Source organism: Syzygium oleosum, unplaced genomic scaffold (genome assembly GCF_021117445.2).
Source record: "Syzygium oleosum isolate NSW1041296 unplaced genomic scaffold, Sole_v2.1 Sole_v2.03, whole genome shotgun sequence".
NCBI classification, from domain to species: domain Eukaryota; kingdom Viridiplantae; phylum Streptophyta; class Magnoliopsida; order Myrtales; family Myrtaceae; genus Syzygium; species Syzygium oleosum.
In genome coordinates, this window is record NW_026607487.1 from 13664149 (window position 1) to 13686997 (window position 22849).

Sequence of the window (22849 nt, forward strand, 5' to 3'; positions counted from 1 at the left end):
TTGACGTGCATAGTTTTACTTATGTTCTTGTTGGTAGAGTCGATGCGGATGATTACTGTTCCACATCTCGAAAGAGTGGAGAGAGAGAGAGAGACAGAGACAGAGAGAAGCATCATCTTGGGATCGTTTCTTCTTTGTTTCGCCGTCGGCAAATACGAAATTGTACATGTAAACAGCCGATGTTTTGTGGCACCGTGGACGGCAGATGGATAAGAACGAAATTCTCGGGTCAGCATCTTGACAGTCGGGCCCATCGTTCCCCATTGCCGCATTCACAGTATGGTACAGTTGAGATTCATAGCACCTCTCATTAACCTTCATTAAGCGCTGTCCTTCAAATAGTCAACCCTCGGTTGGATATCTTGATGATGCTCTTTTGTTTTTGGTGTCTTGTTGAAAATGAGATGGGTTAATGATTCATTTCGTGAATCGATATAAAGTGTGCTTCTTATTCTTTACCATGTGAAATTTATGATTGGACATCAAAGTACTTCGTTCATACATGTGTCACGGGCCCGCAGTTTCTTAACTGCGAAATTGCCTGTGCGGAGCCTGGTGGATCGTTCACACCAGGTTGGCCATCGTTCTACAGTTGTTCCAAAGAACACCACCGTGAATAGCTTCCTAGTATCGGATCATATCACGCCCAGTTAAGCTCGGGCGTTTAGTCCATTGAGCGATACAAGCATAATACTTTAAGACACTACAACTGGTTTCGACCTACCATGGCCTCATCAGGATCCGCGACCCAATTGTATTCATCTCTTTTGCATCACTCACTTTTCACCCGATAACCTCAAGCTCCACTCACAAGGTTACGAGAGTACGAGAGAATCACGATTCGTGACACCTAGTTGCAATGTAACGGCGACACATGACATGATAAGCCGATTGAAAAATAGAGTTGTTCCAAAATTTAAGGGCCTAGGTAACGTAATTACTCGATTGCATTACATCAATCGTGTGAATCAAAAACAATTTGTTCATGGACTAGAACAGCCCGGAGATGGCCCTCCAATTACTCATCTACTTTATGCGGATGGCATTATTTTGTTCACCCGAGTTAGGGAAACGGATAGGAAGGCCATGAGAGCATGCATGCACGATTTCTGTAGACTCTGGGACCGACGCAGTCAACTTCCAGAAACCTGGACTTTTGCTTTTCGAAAAATTGTCGAGGAATTACTCACGGGGACGAATGTGTCTCGACTACTACTAGGTCTTAGCGAAATGGAAGGGAAGATCGTGTATCTAGGATTTCCGCGGCCATTGCTTCTCTCTTATCCCCGCCCCCACCATGCGCGACTTTGACTTTGGAACAGAGAGAGCGCGGTCGGCGGCGTCCGGTTGGGAAAGTGATCCGCATGAGGTGCTAAAAACAGAAATGCACTGCGCTCATTGCTCCGGCGAAGAAGGAATAGCCATCCCCTTCCTTGAAAACTCCCCGGCGACACGGATACCTTGGTTGGGGCTCAAATGGTCAAACGGTACGAGCGCAAAAGGTCAATGCAATCTATTGCTATATACGGAAAATCTTAAAAGGGACCAAAGAGGGTCGATCAGTTTTTCGGGTGCTCGAAGAAAATGCTCGAAATCATGAAAAAAATTTTGTATGCGTGAAGCATGTGAGCTTACTTCATTGTCATCAGACAATGTTACGAAACTCACGTGGGATTTACATGATCTAATGTCCGAGATGGAGCAGGCTCACATCCTCGTGTATTGGGCACTTGCAAGACTTGCTCTGAAGTGGAAGTAGATTGCGGCGCCGCGGCGGCAGTTAAAAGGGAAGGCGCGTGTCGCTTTCCCAGCCGTACAGCTGGGTCTTTCTCGAATGGTTTCAGATAAAGCCAAAGGAAAAGAAACACGCTTCAAAGACAATTTCTAATACACGTTTTTTGGCCAACCTTCGCCCCCACCCCCACTCATCGTTATATTCTTTCCCCTTTAGATTACACGTTAAGCTTCGGCTTGTCCAGAGTATATATAAACCCACTATCAACACTCCTGCATTTCATCCCCACATCTTCATAGAAACCATAACCCACCAAACCATCTTGCAATCTTGGCCTCTCCATTCTCCGTGAGCCCTAAGTAAGCCATGCAATCGACTCCCTTCTTGCCCTCAACGCTCCCTTGCAACCCCGCCTTCCCTCGTTCCGCAAATCGAACGAAGAAAGCGGCTACCAAGAGATCCGACGCAAGAGTTTTCGCGTCGAGGAGGGAAGAGTACGATGGTATGGACCAGTACTCCGGCGGCCACCACGTGGACCGAGACATGGTCGTGCTCCGGAAACGGATCCATGAGATGAGGATGGCGGAGCGGGGCCGCGAGCCGCCTCCCGAGTGGATGGACTGGGAGAAGCGTTGCTACACGAGCTATGACTCGATTATATGCAAGACCGTGGGGTTTCTGCAGTCTCAGATGATGAACGCTAGACCCAGCGTTGTTCTCGGAGTGGCGACTTTGGTGGTGTTCAGTGTACCTACATCTTCAGCATTGGCCTTGTTCCGCCTGGCCGAGGTGACCAGAGACATCTTGGCAACGGTTCATCTCTGAGCCTAGAAAACCTAGTCGGTACTTGCCTTTCTTTCTTTGTTCGTAAACATATTCGCCACGCATGACTAATAACTTATGTGCAACGTTCAGTTTAAGATGTTTCCGATAAATGTTACAGTTGTGCTTTTCAGGAAATCCTCATCTCCATGAAAATCCCTAAGTCAAAAGCCAGTAAATTGGTTAAGCACGACCATATGCAAGCGTTTACATCGTTAAGCATGCTTAAGATTCACAAAGCCACATGCTTAACGGTTCTAATCAATGTATTGTTAAGCCTTAAGGGGCATATGGTGCGGCAAATGATACGTGTCATAATTCCTTGATTTGTTCCAGAAGTACGGGTTTAACTCATAATTAGCGTTGCTTTGCTAAGACCACGCCAATCGAATTTAAACTCCGAATCTCGCGCCTCACCAGATGTGCAATCGAGCTTCCCCGGAATGATGAACTGAGAATAGAAGATCCTAGATAATGTAATTACTCGATCGCATTACATTGATCGTGTAAATCGAAAACAATTTCATCAACTAGAACCGTCCAGAGATGGCCCTCCAATTACTTGTCTACTCTATGCGGATGACATTATTATTTTCACCCGAGTTAAGGAAACGGATATGAAGGCCACCGAGAGAGTGCATGCACGATTTCTGTATACTCTGGGGCCGACGCATCAACTTCCAGAAACCTGGACTTTTGCTTTTCGAAAAATTGTCGAGGAACTCACGAGGACGAATGTGTCTCGACTGCTACTAGGTCTTAGCGAAATGGAAGGGGAAGATCGTGTGTCTAGGACAGCCGCAGACATTACTTTTCTCTTACCCCCGGAGTGCGCGACTTCGACTTTGAAACGGAAAGAGTGCGGTCGCCGCCGTCCGCTTGAAAAAGTGATCTGCATGAGGTGCTAAAAATAGAAATGTACTGTGCTCTTTGCCAAGGCGAAGAAGAAATAGCCATCCCTTTCCTTGAAAACTCCCCGCCAACACGGATACTGCGGAATCATCTTGGTTGGGGCTCAAATGGTCAATCGGTTGAAGCGCAAGAATCCCTTCAGCTTATACATGATCTTTTGCTAGGTTCTGGCTCGAGGCCACTTTCAATCTCAGCTGGTAGTCTGAGTGCATGAGGTGCAATCTTGTGCTGCAAACAAAGCGGATCGTAGAATAGCCCTATTGCTATCTAGAAAAATCCTAATAAGGGATCAAAGAGGTCGGATGAATTTTTCGAGTGCTCGAAGAAAATGCTATAAATCACAAAGGAATTCATGTATGCGTCCAAAGCATATGAACGAACTTCATTAGCATCGGTTAATATTATGAGACTCACGTAAAATTAACATAATTTATAGCCGAGATGGAGTGCGTTCACATCTACGTACATCGGGCACTTGCAAGACTTGCTCCAAAGTCGTAGTAGATCATGGCGCAGTGGCTCGTAAGAGGGAAGGCACGTGTCACTTTCCCGGCCCTACCACTGTGTCTTTCAGATAAAGCCAAAAGTAAAGAAACGCGCTTCAAAGACATTTCCTGCTACACATTTTTCGGCCACCCCCTCTTCGTTCCATTCTTTCTTTCTCCTTAGATTGCACGTCAAGTTTCTGCTTATCCAGAGTATATAAACACACCATCAACAATCCTGCATTTCATTCCCACATCTTCATAGAAACCATAACCCGCCAAACCATCTTGCAATCTTAGCCTCTCCATTCCCCGTAAACCCTAAGCCGTGCAATCGACTCCCTTCTCGTCCTCAACGCTCCCTGGCAACCCCACGTTCTCTCGTTCCGCAAATCAAGTGAAGAAAGCGACTCCCAAGAGATCCGACGCGAGAGTTTTCGCGTCGAGAAGAGAAGAGGACAATCATAAGGACCAGGGGAAAAGTGTCAGAAAAGTCTTAAACATTTTGCATTAGTGCCAATTGAGTTCTAAACTTTTTTTTGGTGTCAATTGAGTCGTAAACATTTTGATATAGTGCCAATTCAGTCCTTTCGGCTAATTTTGATCCGATTTTGCTGACGTGGATGCCGGCTGGTCTACGTGGCACGGTCGGCGCTGACGTGAATAATTTTTAATAATATTTTAATATTTTTTTTGAAATTTTTATTATTTTTCTGATTTTTTTTCTTTTTTCTTTATTTTTCTTTATTTTCTTTTTTTTTCCTCTTCTCCCTCCTTACTCCAGCCGGTCGCCGGTCCGGCGATTGGCCAGAGGCTAGAGACTAGAGGCCGGCCATCGGCTGGACCGGCGACCAACGAGGCTCGCCCTCACCGGACGGCCGCGAGGCTGGCCTCGCTGACCATGGGCGACGCTCGCCCTCACTAGCGGCTGGGTGAGGCCCGACATCGCTAGTGGCTAGGCGAGGCTCGCCTTCGCCGTCGCTGGCGAGGGCGAGCCTCGCCGGTGGCCTGCCTCCGGTCTCTAGCCTCTGGCCGGTTGCTGGTTCGGCGACCGGTTGGAGTAAGGAGGGAGAAGAGGAAAAAAAAGAAAAAGAAAGAAAAAAGAAAAATAATCAAAAAAATTCAAAAAATATTAAAAGATTAATAAAAATTGTCCACGTGGACGCCGGCCGGCGTCCACGTTAGTAAAATCCGGTCAAAATTAGTCGGAAGGACTGAATTAGCACAAAGATAAAAAGGTTGAGGACTCAATTGACACCCAAAAAAAGTTTAGGACTCAATTGGCACAAATATAAAAGGTCTAAAACTTTTCTGACACTTTTCCCTCGAGATCAATACTCCGGTGGCCATCTCGTGGACCGAGACATGTGTCTGATATTATGATCCATTTTCCACATTGTTGACACCTATTTTTAATTTGCCCAAAATTAATTGCACAAAATTTAGGAATTAATTTTCTTTAATTCCTAAAACAAAAAAATTTCTATTTAAATGCATTGCATATAGACATTAGGCATATTTGCATTAATAGGGTCTATTAGAGCATATTTTCTTAATTAATTTTCAAAAAATTTAAAAAAAATTATTTAAAAAAAAAAAATCGGATCGGGCCGGGCCAAGGCCAGCCCAGCCCTCTTTTTCTTTTTTCTCCTCCTCCCCATGCGGACTGGGCCTGGCCCGGCCCAGCCCCTTCCTTTCTTCTTCCCCCTCGCCAAGCGGTCGCTCTCCTTCCCCCTGTTTTCCTCTGCCGCTGACGCAGAGGCGACAAGCGGCTGAGCGCGGCCGCCCCGTCCCCATCCGGCCAGAGCAGGACCGGGGCAGCACGCCACAGGGACTGGCCATTAAGGCCAGTCCCTTCTCCCCCTGTTTCCTGGTCTCTCTTTTTCTCTCTCTCTCTCCTTCTCCTCTCCGTCTCGGCACATTGAGCAGCCCCCCTGCTCTGCACCGGCCTGCCATAGCCACGAAAGTCGTGGGGTGGCGTAGGCCGGTGCAGGCCATCGTCACGCCGACGCGACCGGGCCCAGACTCGTCGTCGTCGGCTATGAAAGACAGAAAGAGAGAGAGAGAGTCCCGGTCGGCCGTTTTGAGATATAGAGAGAAGCCGGGAGAGAAAGAGAGAGACGGAGCGAAACAGAAGAAACTGAGAGCTCTTCCGGCGGCCACCGCGCCTCAGCCATCCATCCCCGTCGCCGAGCCGACGGCGGCGACACAGAGAGAGAGAGAGAGTCCCGGTCGGCCATTTTCATTGAGAAACAGAGGAGAGAGAGACTGAGAGAGACGAGAGAGAGAATCGAGAGAGAGAGGGAGCAAACCGAGGCCACGCCGGAGCAGGAAGGACAACCAGCAGCATCGTCGTCGCCCACGGAATAGCCAGAAAGCCGCCCCGACGAGCCGTCACCGGTGAGCTTTCCCCCGGCCGAGACTCCCTGTCCTGCTCTGTTTTTTGATACAATCGGGCTGGGATTCACGCCGGCCGTGTCGTGTGATTCCCGGTCCATGCCGTCGCCGGTCCCAATCCCTAGTTTCAGTTGAGAACCAGCCGTAGCCGCCGGAGCCGACCGGTTCGTCGGAGGAGGGCAAAACACCTCAGTTTTTTGGCACACGCGTCAACTGTTTGACGAAATACCTCAGTGAGGCTGGTTTCGTTTTGGTCGCCGGCCGGCGAACAGGTGGCCGGACGGTGAGTCTAGGTAAGTGGTGAAGCTCGGCGTTCAACCAGGAAGCAGGTTTGGGGGCGTTACCGGTCTGGGTCGGCCGGCGGACGGCCATTTTTGGCTCCACCGGCGCCTCCCCGCGGGTCTGTATGTTCGGGTCGGATTCGACCCGAATCAACAGATCCGACCCGGGTCAACGCTCGGGTCGGATCCGTTGACCCGGGTCGGTTTCGACCCGGTTCGGATCCGACCCGACCCGGTTTTATATTATATTATTATTTTATTTTATTTAAAAAAATAATTTTTTTAAAAAAAATTAAAATTTTTTTTTCTGTATTTATTTTATTTTATTTTTTTTTTTTTTCGAAAATTTTTTTTTAAAAAAAAATCTTTTTTTAAAATTATATTATATCTAAGTGTTTAATTTATCGTAGTATTATTATGCATATTTTTGTCTTGTTTAAATTAGACAAGCCTGAGAATTGCGCGGTAATATTTTGCATGTTAGTTTTTATTATCGCTGTATTATTATGCATGTTTTTAATACAATCGCATGAGTTGTTGTGTTTTGAATGTCATCTGACTTAGTTAAGGTTAGAACCTTAGGCTGCATGAATTGTTGTGTTCCTGACTGCTAATCGTTTCTGATTATGCACTCGCTTGATCACCTCACATGTTAGGAGAAAGGTCCTAAAATCAATCCAAATTGCCTGACAAATGTTTTCAAAAATGAACAGGGTAGAAAGGTACCGAAAGGGCATTAGTTATCTAACTAGTGTAACCAAGTCCCCGAACTCGGTTAATCTCTGGTTCGCAGGAATAGGGTGATTCTCCCATCACCCTATTTGGGTTTCTAATCGGCCCACTCCAAATCGATTAGTGGCGACTCCTTGATATAAATCACATGCATGTTAAGAAACTTAAACCCTAAGTCGCGATATGGTATGGGCTTGGGAGAGCCCGAGTTAAGTCCCAAACCTAGACTTAGCACGTACCAGGCGAGCCCCCCTTTTTTGCATGTTGTTTAAAAAGGGCTCGGGAGTTCGGTCGCGACACACATTCTCTAGAATTCTGGGATAAGTGCACTAGAAGTCCTAAAACTTTTCATGAAAGTACAATTGAGTCCTAAAATTTTCAAAAAATGCGATCAAGTCCTAAAACTTGTCACGAAAGTGCAATCAAGTACTAATACTTTCAAAAAGTGCAATCAAGTTCTAAAACTTATCACGAAAGTGCAATCAAGTTTTAAAACTTTCAAAAAGTGCAATCAATGGAATGACTTGATTGAAAAAATTTGACAAGTTTTAGGACTTGTTTGCATTTTTTGAAAGTTTTAGGACTTAATTTAACTTTCGTAACAAGTTTTAAGACTTAATTGCACATTATGAAAGTTTTAGAACTCAATTACATTTTTGCGACAAGTTTTAGGACTTTCAACGCACTTATCCCCTGGAATTCTCAAGAAGTGGTCAACTAACATAATCATGAATAAAGTCTTAGGCGGTGGACAGCTTGAACAAGTTGTCTGGAATTGTCGAGAATGGCGGTGGCAGAAGAAGAACAAGAGCGTGGACAAGAAGAAGCCATGTTGAAGAAGCAAGCACAAGTTGGAAGTAATAAAATAATAAATTAAAGATGTATTTGTTTTGCAAAAAATATGTCAAAAATACTTTCTAGAAAGTCATTTTTCAAAAAAAAAAAAGACTCTCTACCTTACCCGCTGCTCCTTCCTCCTCTCCACCACCACCACCACCGCAGCAATCTCCGACGACCTCGCTCCCTCTACGCCAACTTTGTCCACCTCGACCGCCTCGTCCTCGTCCTCGAGCTCGCCGGGATCTGGCGAGGCCTCGGGGGAGCTCGCCTCGCCAGATCTACCTCAAGCTCGAGCCGAGACCGGCGAGCTCGGGCTCGCTTGGATCTAGCAAAGCTGCGAGCTTGCCGGCCTCAGCGAAGCTCGGGCTCGCCTTTATCGGCCAAGCCTCGAGCTCGTCGAGCTGCGTCTTGGCCAGTTGCCGGGCTGCCGGCCATCGCCGAAGCGCACGGCCAACGGAGGAAGAAGGAGGAATGAAAAGAAAGCAAAGAGAAAAGAAAAAAAGAAAAAGAAAGAAGAAAAAGAAAAGAAAAGAAAAGAAAAAGAAAAGAGAAGAAAAGATTAAAAATAACAAAAAATTCGATTTTTTTATAAATATTTTATAAGAATAATTTCATCAATCAAGGACCCGCGCATGGTCTTTGTGAACCCGGCTAGAGCTCGAGTGTTAGGTACCAGCACTGCTTTTGTGGACTCAAGTTCGGGTTCTGGAGCATCAGGTACGGACATAAGAGGTTCGGACCCGACCTTGACGGTCCTAGGCATAGGCTAGTGAGCTTGGCTTTGCTGGCCCGTGCTTGTGGCCAATAGCTGGCCTCAGCAGCCGGTGATCGGCGAAGAAAGGAAGAAAACAGCCGGTGATCGGCGAAGAAAGGAAGAAAAAAAAAAAAATTAATAAATTTAATATGAGTAATATCGAAAAGTGTTTTTCCACCTTAATGATACGCACCCCAAGCTGCATAATCATGAGGAAAGAATATCCAAGGAAGGGGACAAGAAATGTACACGCAAGCCTACAGCCTGCATACTAGAAGAATCCTATCGCTGTTGATGATGGCTATAAATAGGCTTGTAATTCATCGTTTGAGCGTGCGAGGTTTAAGCCCTCCACCTATGGTGTGGGGAGTAGAGCTCATATAGCTTACGTCACTTGTACTCCTCCACCATTACTCCTCCAAATACAATTGTAATGCCAAACTCCATAGACTAATGAAACTCTCTCCCATTGCCTACATCCCTTTGTCCCCTTGTCCATTCTTTACCAACTAGATCCTACACACTTGCACATCACTAATCAAATTCCACGCAATCTCTAAATTTCCAACATGGTATTAGTGTTCCAAATTTTACAACATGATTGTGCTCCAGTAACGGATCCACGAGATGAGGATGGCGGAGCAGAGCTACGAGCTGCCCCCGAGTGGATGGATTGGGAGAAGCATTGCTACACGAGCTATGACTCGATCATATGCGAAACCGTGGGGTTTCTGCAGTCTCAGATGATGAACACTAGACCCAGCGTTGTTCTCGGAGTGGTGACTTTGGTGGTGTTCAGTGTACCTACGTCTTCGGCATTAGCTTTGTTCCGCCTGGCCGAGGTGACCAAAGAAATCTTGGCAAGGTTCCATCTCTGCGCCTAGTAAACCTAGTCTGTATTTTTCGACCAAAAAAACAAAAAACCTGTCTTTCTTTCTCTGTTCAGTTGAAGATGTTTCCAATCAATGTTACAGTTGTGTTTTTCAGGAAATCCTCATCTCCATGAAAATCTCTAAGTCAAAAGCCAGGAAATTGGTTAAGCACGACCATATGCAAGCGTTGACATCATCAAGCGTGCTTAAGATTCACAAAGCCACATGCTTAACAGTTTTAATCAATTAATAGTTCAGCCTTAAGGGGCATATGGTGCAGCAAATGACTCGTGTTGAAGCTCCTTGATTTGTTGCGGAAGTATGGGTTTAACTCATAATTAGCGTTGCTTTGCTAAGATCATGCCAAACGAATTTAAACTTTGAATCTCGTGCCTCATCGGATGTGCAATCGAGCTTCCCCGGAATGATGAACTGAGAATAGAATGACATAGAATTTTATATGATTCGGCTTGGTCATAGACGCATGTACATCAACAACAAAGGAAGAAGAGATCAGAAATTGATTATACAAAATTCCTAACAGAAGCATTGAAAGAAGACTCTCAAACCCCGATCATCAAACACGCTTTGATAAACTCCTAATCTCAATTTTGACTACATAATGGAAAAGAATTCAGAATTAAAATTCTCATGAGGAGTTTATCATAATAGTAACAATGATGATAATGATAATAGCTGTTCGTACCTAGCAGAGGGTACGAACTCTTCACTTACCAAAACAATATTTGCTAGACCACCTCAAATTCCAGCTGAAAAATTCCCAATTTTGATTAATAGAAAATAGCAATGGGATCAGCCATGACTCCTTTACATTTCGATCAACATAAATTTAAATGATTGGATATGACTCAGTCAGCGAAGTAAACATGACATCCAATAACAAAAGTAAACTGGACATATGTAACATGAAATGAAAAATAACTCGAATATGACATTGTCCAATATGCTAAAGTACTATTCAGTAAGATTTGGCACATTTTCATAACCATTCATTTAAGATGTTCAACGAAAATTTAACGTCTTACTGTTAATATAAGTAGCACTAGCCACTTCAGATTTCTTATCTTTCTTCCCCTTCCCTTCCATGTAGTGTAGCGCATGTAATGCAACATTATAATGTCATTTTCATGAACAAGTGTGACTTTTAAACTCATTATACTAGACCAAACCAATCACATATCAAGAATCAATCGGATCTATATTGAGTTCCATTAAAAGGCACAAGTTCCAATATAATTATTATGATTGATTCTATCCATCACATTACCTAATGATTCCGTATGAAATATTTTACCATTTTAGCATTGTAAATTGAAATGGGGTCTCATAAACCAACATATAATTAAGTGGAAGCTTATTTGGCCATTCCTATGCAGCGTGGACAAGGGACTTCGACTATCTTGCCAAACCAAACGAGAAGACAGACAAACAGTCCTTAAGCATCTCATTCATTCACAACGAACAAATCATCAAATCGATCTTCTCATAATGATGTAAACTGCGCCCAAAGGGGGAAAAACTAGCAGACAACAACTTCATGGAGTTCGTTTACAACAATAGACTTGTTAACAGGTTGTAATAACTGAAGCAAAGACGGCGAACGTTTCCCAACCGTATGCTGGGCTATGCATTCGAAACCCCCGCCCTCCGATGTGCCTCCCGCAAAATGCTGAATTAGGATATAGCTGAATCTCCACATACATCATGTTTGTAAACATTTCTTTTGCATATAAACTGCAAGATACTCAACGACGATGAAATTGAAATATGTGCACGTACAAAATAAAACGCAGTGTCCTCCACTCAGGCTCTCTCTTGACAAGCATTCATGCTCTTAATCTTGAGCGTGAAGTTCTCTCGCCCATCTCATGGTTCAAAATAGGGATAAGACGAACATGCTTGCAGTTGCATTCATGTTAAATATGGAATTACCTAACTTTATTAGAAGAGACCGTTTAAGAACTTGACAATTTGTAAAAACCCATGTTATTTGAAAGTTCCATGTGTCTTAAAAGAGTAGATAGGCAGAGAAAATGATATTAAAGTTAGTGTTGAAGCAAACGCGGAAAAGCAAACACAGAACACGAGGATTTACGTGGTTCGATCACAACGTGATCTACGTCCACGGGCGAGGCAAGACAAAATTCCACTATAATCAAAGAGAGTACAGTTTTCAGAAGTCGAAACAACGACAAAAGCTCACGGCTTACAAAACTCTCTGAAAATAAAATTCTCTCTCTACCTCAATGAGAAAACCTAGCCGCAGTATAAATAGTGCTCCCGAAATTTTTCCTCGGGGGCTACGCCCCCGAACCCCCCGAAACATTGGTTCGTTGCTCCAGCTCGGGCGGACCGCCATAGAGATTTGTTCACTTGCTACGAGTTGGGCCTATCGGCCCAACTCTCCGCGTCGCGAACTAAATCTCAATTTTCGGGTCGCACAAAAATATGTCGGGTCGGGTGTTGAACCGGACCGAGAACATAAAATTCAAGACATATTTAACAGTTAGGGGGAGCTCCCTTCAGTCCAATACACGACAGCAACGACCGAACTCAGCTCCTGCTCCGTTGGATCAGGAACACATCGGATGCTCCCGCAAGTTCGGATAAGCTCTTGAACCAACGATTCAGCAGCTGGGTATTTCAGTTCGTAAACTGCCCTGGAATGGACTGGAGAGAGCTCCTTCTAATTCTTCCGCCATCTTCCTATTGCATATTATGAACTGTCACAGACTCTCAAAAGTACAGACTTCACTCTTCTTGATCCCTCTTCTTTCTGTCAACCTGTAAAAAAGATATAGAGAGAGAACACGAGTCAAGAAAACAGTCAAAACAACCAAACCCTACTTTGTTACTCTGCAAATCTTCATGGTAGAACATCATGCGTAGGGTTTTAACACTGTCCCACAGAGAGTTGAAGAAAGAACAGAAAACAGACGTGTGTAGCAACATTATCTACGAAAGCACATGTAGGAATGAAAGAACAAATCAACTGATAAGCTTGTAAAAGGGTAGGTCCGAGGAAGAAGGTGAATGGGCGAGGCTTTAAATAATAATAATAATAAAAGTAGAAGAGGGAAAGACGAAAGGGGCACCTGCAAATGCAAATGCAAATCTATGATTCTAATCGTATGTTGTTTGAATGTTACCGACACACAAGAGTACGTGCACGTTGGTCCAGTCTCTTCTACATCCAATCATACAGCTGGATGCCTCAGTTTTTCCCTAATTTCAATCATGCAGCAATGCTCTCTACTCTCTACCGATCCCATCTTTATTTCCATACGAACGAAACTGCCATGTGTCCCCACGCGTGACTGCTTCTTCTACTTGGTGCAATCCATTTCAATCTTAAGAGGCTAAGCAGGATGATCTTTTACTCAATCACTCAGACCATTTTATGATCCTAGTCGCATTGATGGCGAACATGTATTTTATTGGGTTTCAAGGCATTAACTCTCTATTTATTAGGATAAAAGTATTCTATATATTGCTAATAATATTGATATGGTGTAGCTGAACAATCATATTATCCGCGTGATATGCATCCCAATCAACTTTTACATTTGAATGTAAAATTTTTTTCTTTTTGTTTGTATGTATCTCTACGTGTCATTGTGCAGTGTTGTAACAATCACATGGTATACTTCTCCCGTGTCAAATGAAAGCTCACGCATGATATTTAATTATATGGTAACAATGTATTTGCATATAATAAAATGAATCATGATTTAAGATTTTCATGAAAATTTTCATACTATTTCATGAATCTCTCACGTATCAAATTTAGACGTGAGTGTCTTTTTTTTTTTGCCTACAATCATTTAAATCAATTTCCAAAATAATTGAATCTTCCTACAAGTCTTTCCAACTTTTAATTTTTCATGAACTTTCAAAATGTTTATTTTGACTTTAATGATTATTACAGCAGTGGATGGTGTCGCCAGCCTTGGGCAACGCCGGAACATGAAAAAGAACAGAAAGATGGAGAATTGATTGGAGCCATTGCATGAATCCAATAGTGAGCTCAAGAAGGTGACTTTTAAAATGTAAAATTACCACTTAAATCTAGAGGATTCCAATTGGTCTGCGTATGCACGCGGTCAGTAACAAAGGAGTTGATTGACAAGTCAAATGGACAACCGATTTCGAACCCTCGTTGCTTCCATGTTTACTAGTTCTTCTCCAAAAATTTTCGTTCGTTTTCATCTCCTTCCTGGTCCGAATCCGAAGATTGATCAAAGCCAAGTGATACGATGATGCACGCTTGAGGAAGAAGCTATGGTCCTATGGACATGGAACTGGAGGAATATATTTTTTAACTTTTGCAGAGATTTTTGATCAGCAAGAAGCCTGCTGCGAACATTTCATGTTTTGGGGGATGATGAGTTGGAGCGCTAGCGATCACCACATTTTATTGTACTGGGAATCTTTCGAATCATCGTCTCTACCGCGACTATGCCTAGTCATTTCAGTTCCCAACCAGCGCAAGAATCAAGCTCTGCAACCTCTTGATTTTCATCCATGTTTTAGGAGGAGCGTCATGATTGTACGACTTGTCTTGTGGCTGATCATGAGTCCAATATATGGTTCCATTTCCTTAAAAAGCGGACAATCCTCAGCCGCCGTGTGCACTAACCAATGATTCCAAGGGATCAAAGCATAAGATAACGATTAGGGTTGTACAACTAAACCGGTTCTACCCGAGAATTGGATTGAACATTCCGAAAACTGAAAACCGGTTATAATAGGGCAGGTCTCAAGTTGAAGTTTGGAATCTATCCATCCTGAAACCGATCATTCCTAATATCAATAACTAATGTCCGCCAATAATGATGTTGTGAATGAATCAAGGATGGATGGTTCGAACAAAAATGACTTAGCGTAAGTAGAGTGCCTATACTTTTCTTGTGACCATCAAATCCGCTGATATAAAAGCTGCGCTCAAACATAAATCATAAAGGTTGGTCGAGTTGAGCAAGCTGACTCAATTTTGACACTCGAACCATCGACATATATTCATATTCGCTAATTTTGTGCCGTGAACAGATCGTATCCTTAAGGTGTGCATAATTACAATTCGCATTCCTAAATCGGACATTCCGACGACATTTAGCTATCCGATTTCATCGTCGCTAGAGGCACCTTACCTTTCTCGAGTGCAGTCCGTACGCTAGTAACGAGCTTACAATGCAAAATTCAACTTACATTTGCAGCCGCCTTATTTTCTTTGACATTGCACCTTTCATATCGGCAGAAAAAAAATAGAGCAACGACTAATTTAAATAGATCCGCTGGCTACAAATTCCAACCAAGCACGCTAAGTAGCATAATAGCATCTACTGGATCGAATATTTACTTACACGGCCCTCTCTCTTTGCCTTGAATATCTCTATGAATCCGACTAGAATTATTTGCTTTTTTTTGGGCCAATTGCAAATCGGACTCGATCTCGAAAGGCAAGAACGAGTAAATCCGTAGAAGCGAAACTTGGACAAATCAGAGAGCTTTGAGCTTTCACGGGGCCATATGGCCCAGATCAGATCCGAGCCTTGGAGATAATAAGGAGAAAATTGTCCAAAAAGTCATAAATTTATTACACTTTGGCTAATTCCGTCTTAAACCTTTCAAGTTTGCTAATTAAGTCCTAAACCTTTTAATTTTTTGCCGATTGAGTTCATCCGGTCAATTTTCTCCCCTTTCTTCGTCTATCGTCTGGGGAAGGGGTGTAGCTTATCCTCTCTGGATGAACTTTTATTGGATTACCTGAACATGAACATTTTTTTTTTGTCGGTCCTACTCTATCTCTCACTCACAATAGACACTCAGACTTGCGCCCCACCTCTTGCAGGGCGTGGGCGTCGAAACCCACATTTTAAACCCACATTTGATTTGGGTTTACTTACCAAAAAAAAAAAACATTTGATTTGGGTCACGGATTAAAAAACTATCAACATACTTGACAGAGTGCCTTTTCCATTCTTATGGGGCCTTTATGCGGATTTGTAAAGTCCACAGAAAAACTTATCAAACTAGGTTCCTCTAAGGCTTCTCTTTTCAACTGCAAACAAATCCTAGATGTAACTTCGGAAGTCATATAATTATCTCAAGTTTCCATCCTCCAACTGTGCTATTGACGGGTCGGTACTGTAGTTCTCTGATATGCTACAGATCGACTAACATCATTGACTCACCTCGCCACTTTATTGAAGAAACCATGTTTTAACGTCTTTTATGGACTTATATGGAGGGACAAGGTGCCCAGTTGGCATTTGAAAGAGGATACCGGTGAAAGGATAACACTTGCACTTCTTTGTCCAAAATGGATAGGGGAAAGGTAGGTGTAAAATATTCTGAAAAAAAGAAGAAGGTAGGTATAGAATATGGTGAAGGAATTTCCTCAGAAACATTTGGGAGATGCAGCTTTGAACACAGGGTTGTTTTACCTTAAGAAAATTGCTCAAAACACCAAATGCTTTAGCAAGAAAACGAAATGGCACCTGGGTGAGGGGTTGTTGTGGCTCATAGCACTTGTTGCCTGGTCACGAAAAGGATACATTAACATTGACATGGAGACCTTTTCTGGCTCTATTTGGTATTAGTCAAAGACATCTTATACTTTGATTTGTGATGCTTGAAAACCTCGTGCCAAGAAGTGTTACTGACAAGCTTAATTATTGACTCTGAATATGATAAATATGTAACTCTTCAACTTAATATACTAGACAATGTCTCTTTGTGTTTTCTCGATCATCTAAAACTTGAAACAGTATATCTAACTCTTCTAATTCTAACTGAAGCATAGGGAAGTTGAGTGTCAAAAAAAAAAAAAAAACTCAGAGCAGAAGGCTATTGTGTTTTCTTGTATGTCAAAGCACATGCTTGGTCATGTATTTTACCTTTCTTTATCAGTAAGCTTTTCTCTTTTCTTTTTATTTTTTTGGGGTTCTTTTCTGTTATCGGTGGGAGTCTCATCATTGATCGCCAACTATGGCCAAATTGTTTTCTGCTGGAATGTTACTTGCATTTAAAGATCTCTAAAAATCATACGCCTAGAAAACTGCGTACATTTTAAACCTTTTCGTTGCTTCACCTCTCATGTTGGAAGATTCTGACTTTTCAGATTTGGAAAGTTTTGTGGAGTTGTGACAGTGGAATCATTTGCTGCATCTGCAATGGGACTGACAGTTGGGGCAATGGTTCCAACCACTGAAGCAGCAATGGCACTGGGGCCATCCCTAATGACAGTAGTCATTGTATTTGGTGGCTATTACGTAAATGCGGATAACACACCAATAATTTTGCGCTGGATTCCTCGTGTCTCGCTTATCAGATGGTAAACACATTATATTTTTCAACTTATGGTTCATTAACAAATGATCTCGTGGCATTGATTCACAAATTTGGCTCTGTGCTTTCAGGGCATTTCAGGGGCTTGGCATCAATGAGTTTAGTGGCCTTAAGTTTGAGCATGAGCATTCCTTTGACATACGGACTGGAGAACAGGTAACAGAGCAGTTGAAGTTCTTTTAAAACATCTCGTGACCTGTTGTATGTTACATACGGTCATTAAAATCATTTGTTGAGGCTTCGTCTATGATTCACGACATTGAGTCAAGAATGTGGTCATTTTTCGAAGTTTAATGTGTCATGAAAATCTGCATTCGTCTGAGGACCTTTGGCAAGGTACTTTATGTTGGATATTAAACTTGTCCAATCTTCTGATGCACTAGAAATTTGAAATTTTTTATGGGAATTGCTAGTTTGACTATGTATTGAATAGGCGTATGTTGAGCCAAGGGTAGATTTTAATATTTTCTCTGCAATTATTTGTTAAGTGTATAAATAATAAATATGTCGAGGAGATGTGCAGAACCTAAGAGGCTAGAAAAAAATAAAATAAGTTCCTTTTTGAGTATTCTCTCTGCTTCCTTTCTCACACACACAGCACACAGCCTTCACTTTATGCCGAGTAGAAGAGGGGTTTCACATCTTGAAGTTGCTGATAAATGCTTTGCTCACAACCTTAACCATCTGTTTAATGTGTTATTACTTGGAGGATTTGGATAGCTGCCTTAAATAGCCAAGCGTTGAGGAGAGTACCTTATCCCGTTATGCTTCATTTGCGTGACCCAGTGTTTCTATATTTTGCAGGCACTTGAAAGGCTGTCATTCGGAGGGAGTCGCATTCGGGATACGGTCATAGCTCAAAGCAGAATACTGCTGTTTAGGTATTACACCACTTATGTACTCCTTAAGAAGAACAAACCCAAGTACCAGCAGCTCGAGTACCAACCTCTTCATCAATCTTCCCCACAGCCTGAAGTCTCCGGCCTCGAAAATACCAAGGAAAATCTGCAATTGGAGGCGCCTGATGGCCACGAAAATGGCACGCCCAGGATCACCATAATAAAAAACCGAAACACGTTAATGGAGAAATTATCGATTCGCGTACCTGGTTTAGAATCCATCGAACTTGATGCGGAATTTGCGACGGTTTCCGAACACGAACTCAAGTGCTTCTCCCCTATACCCTTCGTTAGAATACTGGCCTAATGAGATTGCCACTCATGAGAAGAAAGTTCTCTCTAGATCCGTAGGTGAGTCAGATTGTGCATCATCAGGTTAGGGGAGGGACTTGAGCACTATTTATAGAGTCTTCGACCACGGGCCCTCTCATTACGGGCCGGGCCGTACTCGGCCCACACCAGCCAGCCCTATATTAGATTTATTAAGAACCCATATATCTTACCTTTATTAGACCAAACTAATTCAGTTAATTTCAATTAATGAAGCCCGCATTAGGAAATTCTTACATTCTCCCACTTGGGTGATATTAATTGAAACAGAACTGTGTGCGCACCCTTATATTGGTCTAGAGATTATTCTTAATAGTCAATCCGATCCCATAAAGTCTAGAACACCGAATCATGGCGGTAACTGCATGTACTCACACAGAGCCTTCCATGGTCACAAATGCTTTCAACTTTACTGATATAGATTCAATATGGTAGTGTGTCAAATGGGCAATACCTCATAATGAGTAATACTTCATGTGTTGTCCATTTTGTTAGTCCAAATTCTCTCTCCTTAAGTGTCATAAAACCTAGTGTGTCACCAGAGAATATCCTTCATGGTTCCAACGAACCTGCATATGTCTTACCTTTATAGTTAACTATTCCTTATGTGTAATAAGACATATCGATAAGGCTAATATCAAGAATGCCCCTAGCCTGTACTCAAGGTTTACACAATGCCTCGAGATTTTCATCAAATATATATATGTACTCAACATGATAAAATTACATCCACAAAAACCTCATTGAATGCAAAAAGTTGATACATATCCAAATGCTACAAAATGTAACAAAAATCATATACAAATTTCATAAGAGCAACACAAGACTAAACAGCTCCCACTAATTAACAATATCCCATGATACTCCTAAGCCCATGTTAATGACATATCATCAAATACACAAGGGCGAAGGCCTTTAGTTAGTGGATCTGCGATCATATCATCTGTCGAAATGTGCTCTACTGCAATATCACCATTCTGAACTTTTTCCTTTATAGTCAAATACTTGACCTCCATATACTTAGACCCCTTAAGACCTCTGTTGTTGTTAACAAACAACACTGCAGAGTTATTGTCACAATACAACTATATGGGCATATCCACAAAATCAAATACGGTCAACTCCTTAATGAGGTTCCGAAGTCAAATTGCCTGAGTAGCGGCCGAAAAGCATGCTACAAACTCCGCTTGCATGGTAGAGGATGTCATTGATTTCTGTTTCTCACTTTTCCATGATACTGCACCTCCTGCTAACTTAAAGATGTAACCCGTTATCGACTTCTTTTCATCTTGACAGCCAGTAAAGTCTGAATCCGAATACCCGACTAGCTGTAGGTCCTGAATATGTTTGTAAATCAGCATATAGTCTTTTGTCCTCTTTAAGTACCTCAAAACCTTCTTGGTAGCAATCCAATGATCGTGTCCTGGATTTGACTGATATCTGCCTAGAAGTCCTGTTGCAAAAGTAATATCTGGTCTAGTATATACTTGAGCATACATAATACTCCCAAGTGCACTAGCATAAGGTACATTCTTCATTTGGGCTTTCTTAAAATCTGAATGAGGATATTGTGACAGACTCAACTTATCACCCTTAGTGGCAGGAGCAATTCCTGGCTTGCATTGCTGCATGTTGAATCTTTCTAAGATACAATCAACATATGCCCTCTGAGATAAACCCAATAGTCGGCGAGAACGATTCCTATGAATCTCAATGCTAAGGACAAAAGACGCCTCACCAAGGTCCTTCATATCAAAGTTCTTTGATAACATCCGCTTTGTCTCATGCAGTAAACCAAGGTCACTGCTCGCAAGCAGAATATCATCCACATATAGTATAAGGAAAATGAATTTCCTCCCACTGACCTTGCAGTATATACACTGATATACTTTGTTCTCAACAAAATCAAATGAAGTGACAACACTATGAAACTTCAAGTACTATTGTCTAGAAGCTTGCTTGAGACCATAAATAGACTTTTTCAGTCTACATACAAGCGTACCTGAATCATTTGCCGCAAAGCCTTCGGGTTGCATCATATAGACTTCTTCATTAAAGTCTCCATTGAGAAAGGCAGTTTTAACATCCATCTAGTGTAACTCCATATCGAAATGAGCTACCAATGCCATAATCACTCTGAAAGAATCTTTAGAAGAGACTGGAGAAAAAGTTGCTTCATAGTCTACTCCTTCTCTCTGAGTGAAACCCTTGGCTACCAGTCTGGCTTTAAACTTTTCAATCTTTCCTTTGGAGTCCCTTTTAGTCTTATACACCCATTTGCAGCCAATGGGTCTATGACCTTCAGGTAATTCAACAAGTTCCCAAACTCCATTATGCTTCATAGATTGCATTTCATCTCTCATTGCATCCAACCACAGTTCCGACTGAGGATAAGAAACAGCTTCCGCATAAGTCGCTGGATCAGCCACAGAACCGATATCGTAGTCTTGCTCTCCTAAATAGACTAAATAATCCGGTGGTATAGCTGATCGTCTCTCCCTAATGGATCTCCTTACTGGAGTAGCAACAGCCTCATCCTGCACCTGAGAGCCTTGAGGAACTTCATTAGGAGCTGTCTCGACAACAGGATCCTGAGCCTCAACAGGTTTAGTCTGTGGTATGGGAGTTTCCATAATTATCTGTATGGGAGGAGATAAAGATACAACATTACCCACCGTACTATTATCCTTAATAGTCTGTGAGCAGCTACTTTCTTCGGCCATATCAAACTCCAGAAACTTGGCTGTCTGTGATTCCACAATTCTTGTGCCTCCATTGGGATTATAGAACCGATATCCCTTCGAATGATCCGGGTAAGATACAAAGTAACACCGAGTGGTTCTGGAGTCCAACTTAATGTTGGATTATATAACTTCACTTATGCAGGACATCCCCAAACCTTAAGATGGTTTAAGCTAGGCTTACGTCCAGTCCATAACTCAAAAGGAGTAAATGGAACGGCTTTAGTAGGTACACGATTCAGAATGTACAAAGGTGTTTTCAAAGCTTCACCCCACAGAAAACCAGGTAAATTTGTCCTACTAATCATACTCCTCACCATTTCCATAAGGGTGCGATTGCGCCTTTCGGCTACACCATTTTGCTCGGGACTCCGGCATAGTAAACCGAGCCACTATCCCGAGGAATCCTCTAAGTATTTGGCAAATGGCCCCTTAAGCTGTCCAGGCATCGCCATGCTTGCCATAATACTCTCCACCTCGGTCAGATCTAACAACCTTTATGACCTTTCCCAACTGTTTCTCGACTTCAGTCCGAAAAATCTTGAACTTGTCAAGAGACTCAGACTTTTCTTTAATAAAGTACAGATAACCATATCGAGAAAAGTCATCAATAAATGCGATGAAATAAAAATTTCTACACAATGTTGCCGTATAGGATCCACTTATATCAGTGTGAATGACCTCCAACATGTTAGAACTTCGGACTGCAGTTTTCTTCCTTATCTTGATCATTTTACCTCTACAACAGTCTACGCATGTCTCTAGGTCATTTTTAAGAGTAGGTAGAATGTTAGTCTTTATCAGCCTTTCTACTTTATCCTTAGAGATATGACCAAGCCGTTTATGCCACAATGCATAAGACCGTTCCTTAAGTAGTGGTCTCTTGGAAATAACCTTTTCAGCTGTATAAGCGACGTATATGTCATTGGGAGACAAACACAATCTGTACAATCCATTGGACATATTACATCACCCAACCTTATTTGAATTAAGAAACAAAGAAATAACATTGTTCTTGATTTCAAAAGAGTAGCCATACATGTCCAAACACGATACGGAAACTAAGTTCCGTCTAAAAGAAGGTACATAAAAAGTGTCTTTCAACATTAATCTAAAACCAAAGTCTAGAATCAATATAACATCTCCCATAAACACAACATCGGCTTTCTCATTGTTTCCTACAGTGAGTCTTAACTCATCCTGATTTGGCTTCCTCCGGTTTATGAATCCATGTATGGTAAACGCAAGATGATTAGTTGCACCGCTATCGAGCCACCAAGAACTGGATGGTGCTTCTGATTGGTTGGATTCACAAACAAGTGTCAAAGAATCATTACCTGTAGGCTCACGTTTGGACAACTAAGCTTTAAACTTTCCACAGTCCTTCTTTATGTGACCTTTCTTCTTACAAAAGAAGCAGCGGTCACCATCCCTTTTGAAGGATATTTTCTTTGGACCCATATTGTCAGATTGACCGGTAGTGTCATGAGTACCTTTATGAGTACGATTTCTGGACTTCTTATCCTTCCTTTTGTGGGAACCAGAAACATATAAGGCTAGATGCCATTTTTCCTTCTTAAGTTTCTCTTCCTCTGCCACCACCCTTGCTATCAAGTCATTAATTGACCAAGTCTCATCTTGGGAATTGTAATTTGTCTTTATAATCCCAAAATCAGGT

The 22849-nt window shown here is 42.4% G+C and overlaps 2 protein-coding genes across 2 annotated transcripts in view; both read left to right on the forward strand.

Moving 5' to 3' along the window:
• Positions 1-22849, forward strand: part of LOC115664663 (ABC transporter G family member 7) — a 39037-nt gene that overhangs the window by 8695 nt on the left and 7493 nt on the right. The gene's annotated exons all lie outside the window — the stretch shown is intronic.
• LOC115664664 (uncharacterized) lies at positions 2001-2695 on the forward strand. The gene has a single exon (XM_030586564.2). It carries the CDS (start codon positions 2102-2104, stop codon positions 2558-2560), a length of 459 nt encoding a protein of 152 aa, XP_030442424.1. The 5' UTR covers positions 2001-2101; the 3' UTR covers positions 2561-2695.

Bases quoted from the DNA above. Each gene is read 5' to 3' on its own strand.
- LOC115664664 (XM_030586564.2), top strand. From the start codon at position 2,102: ATGCAATCGACTCCCTTCTTGCCCTCAACGCTCCCTTGCAACCCCGCC.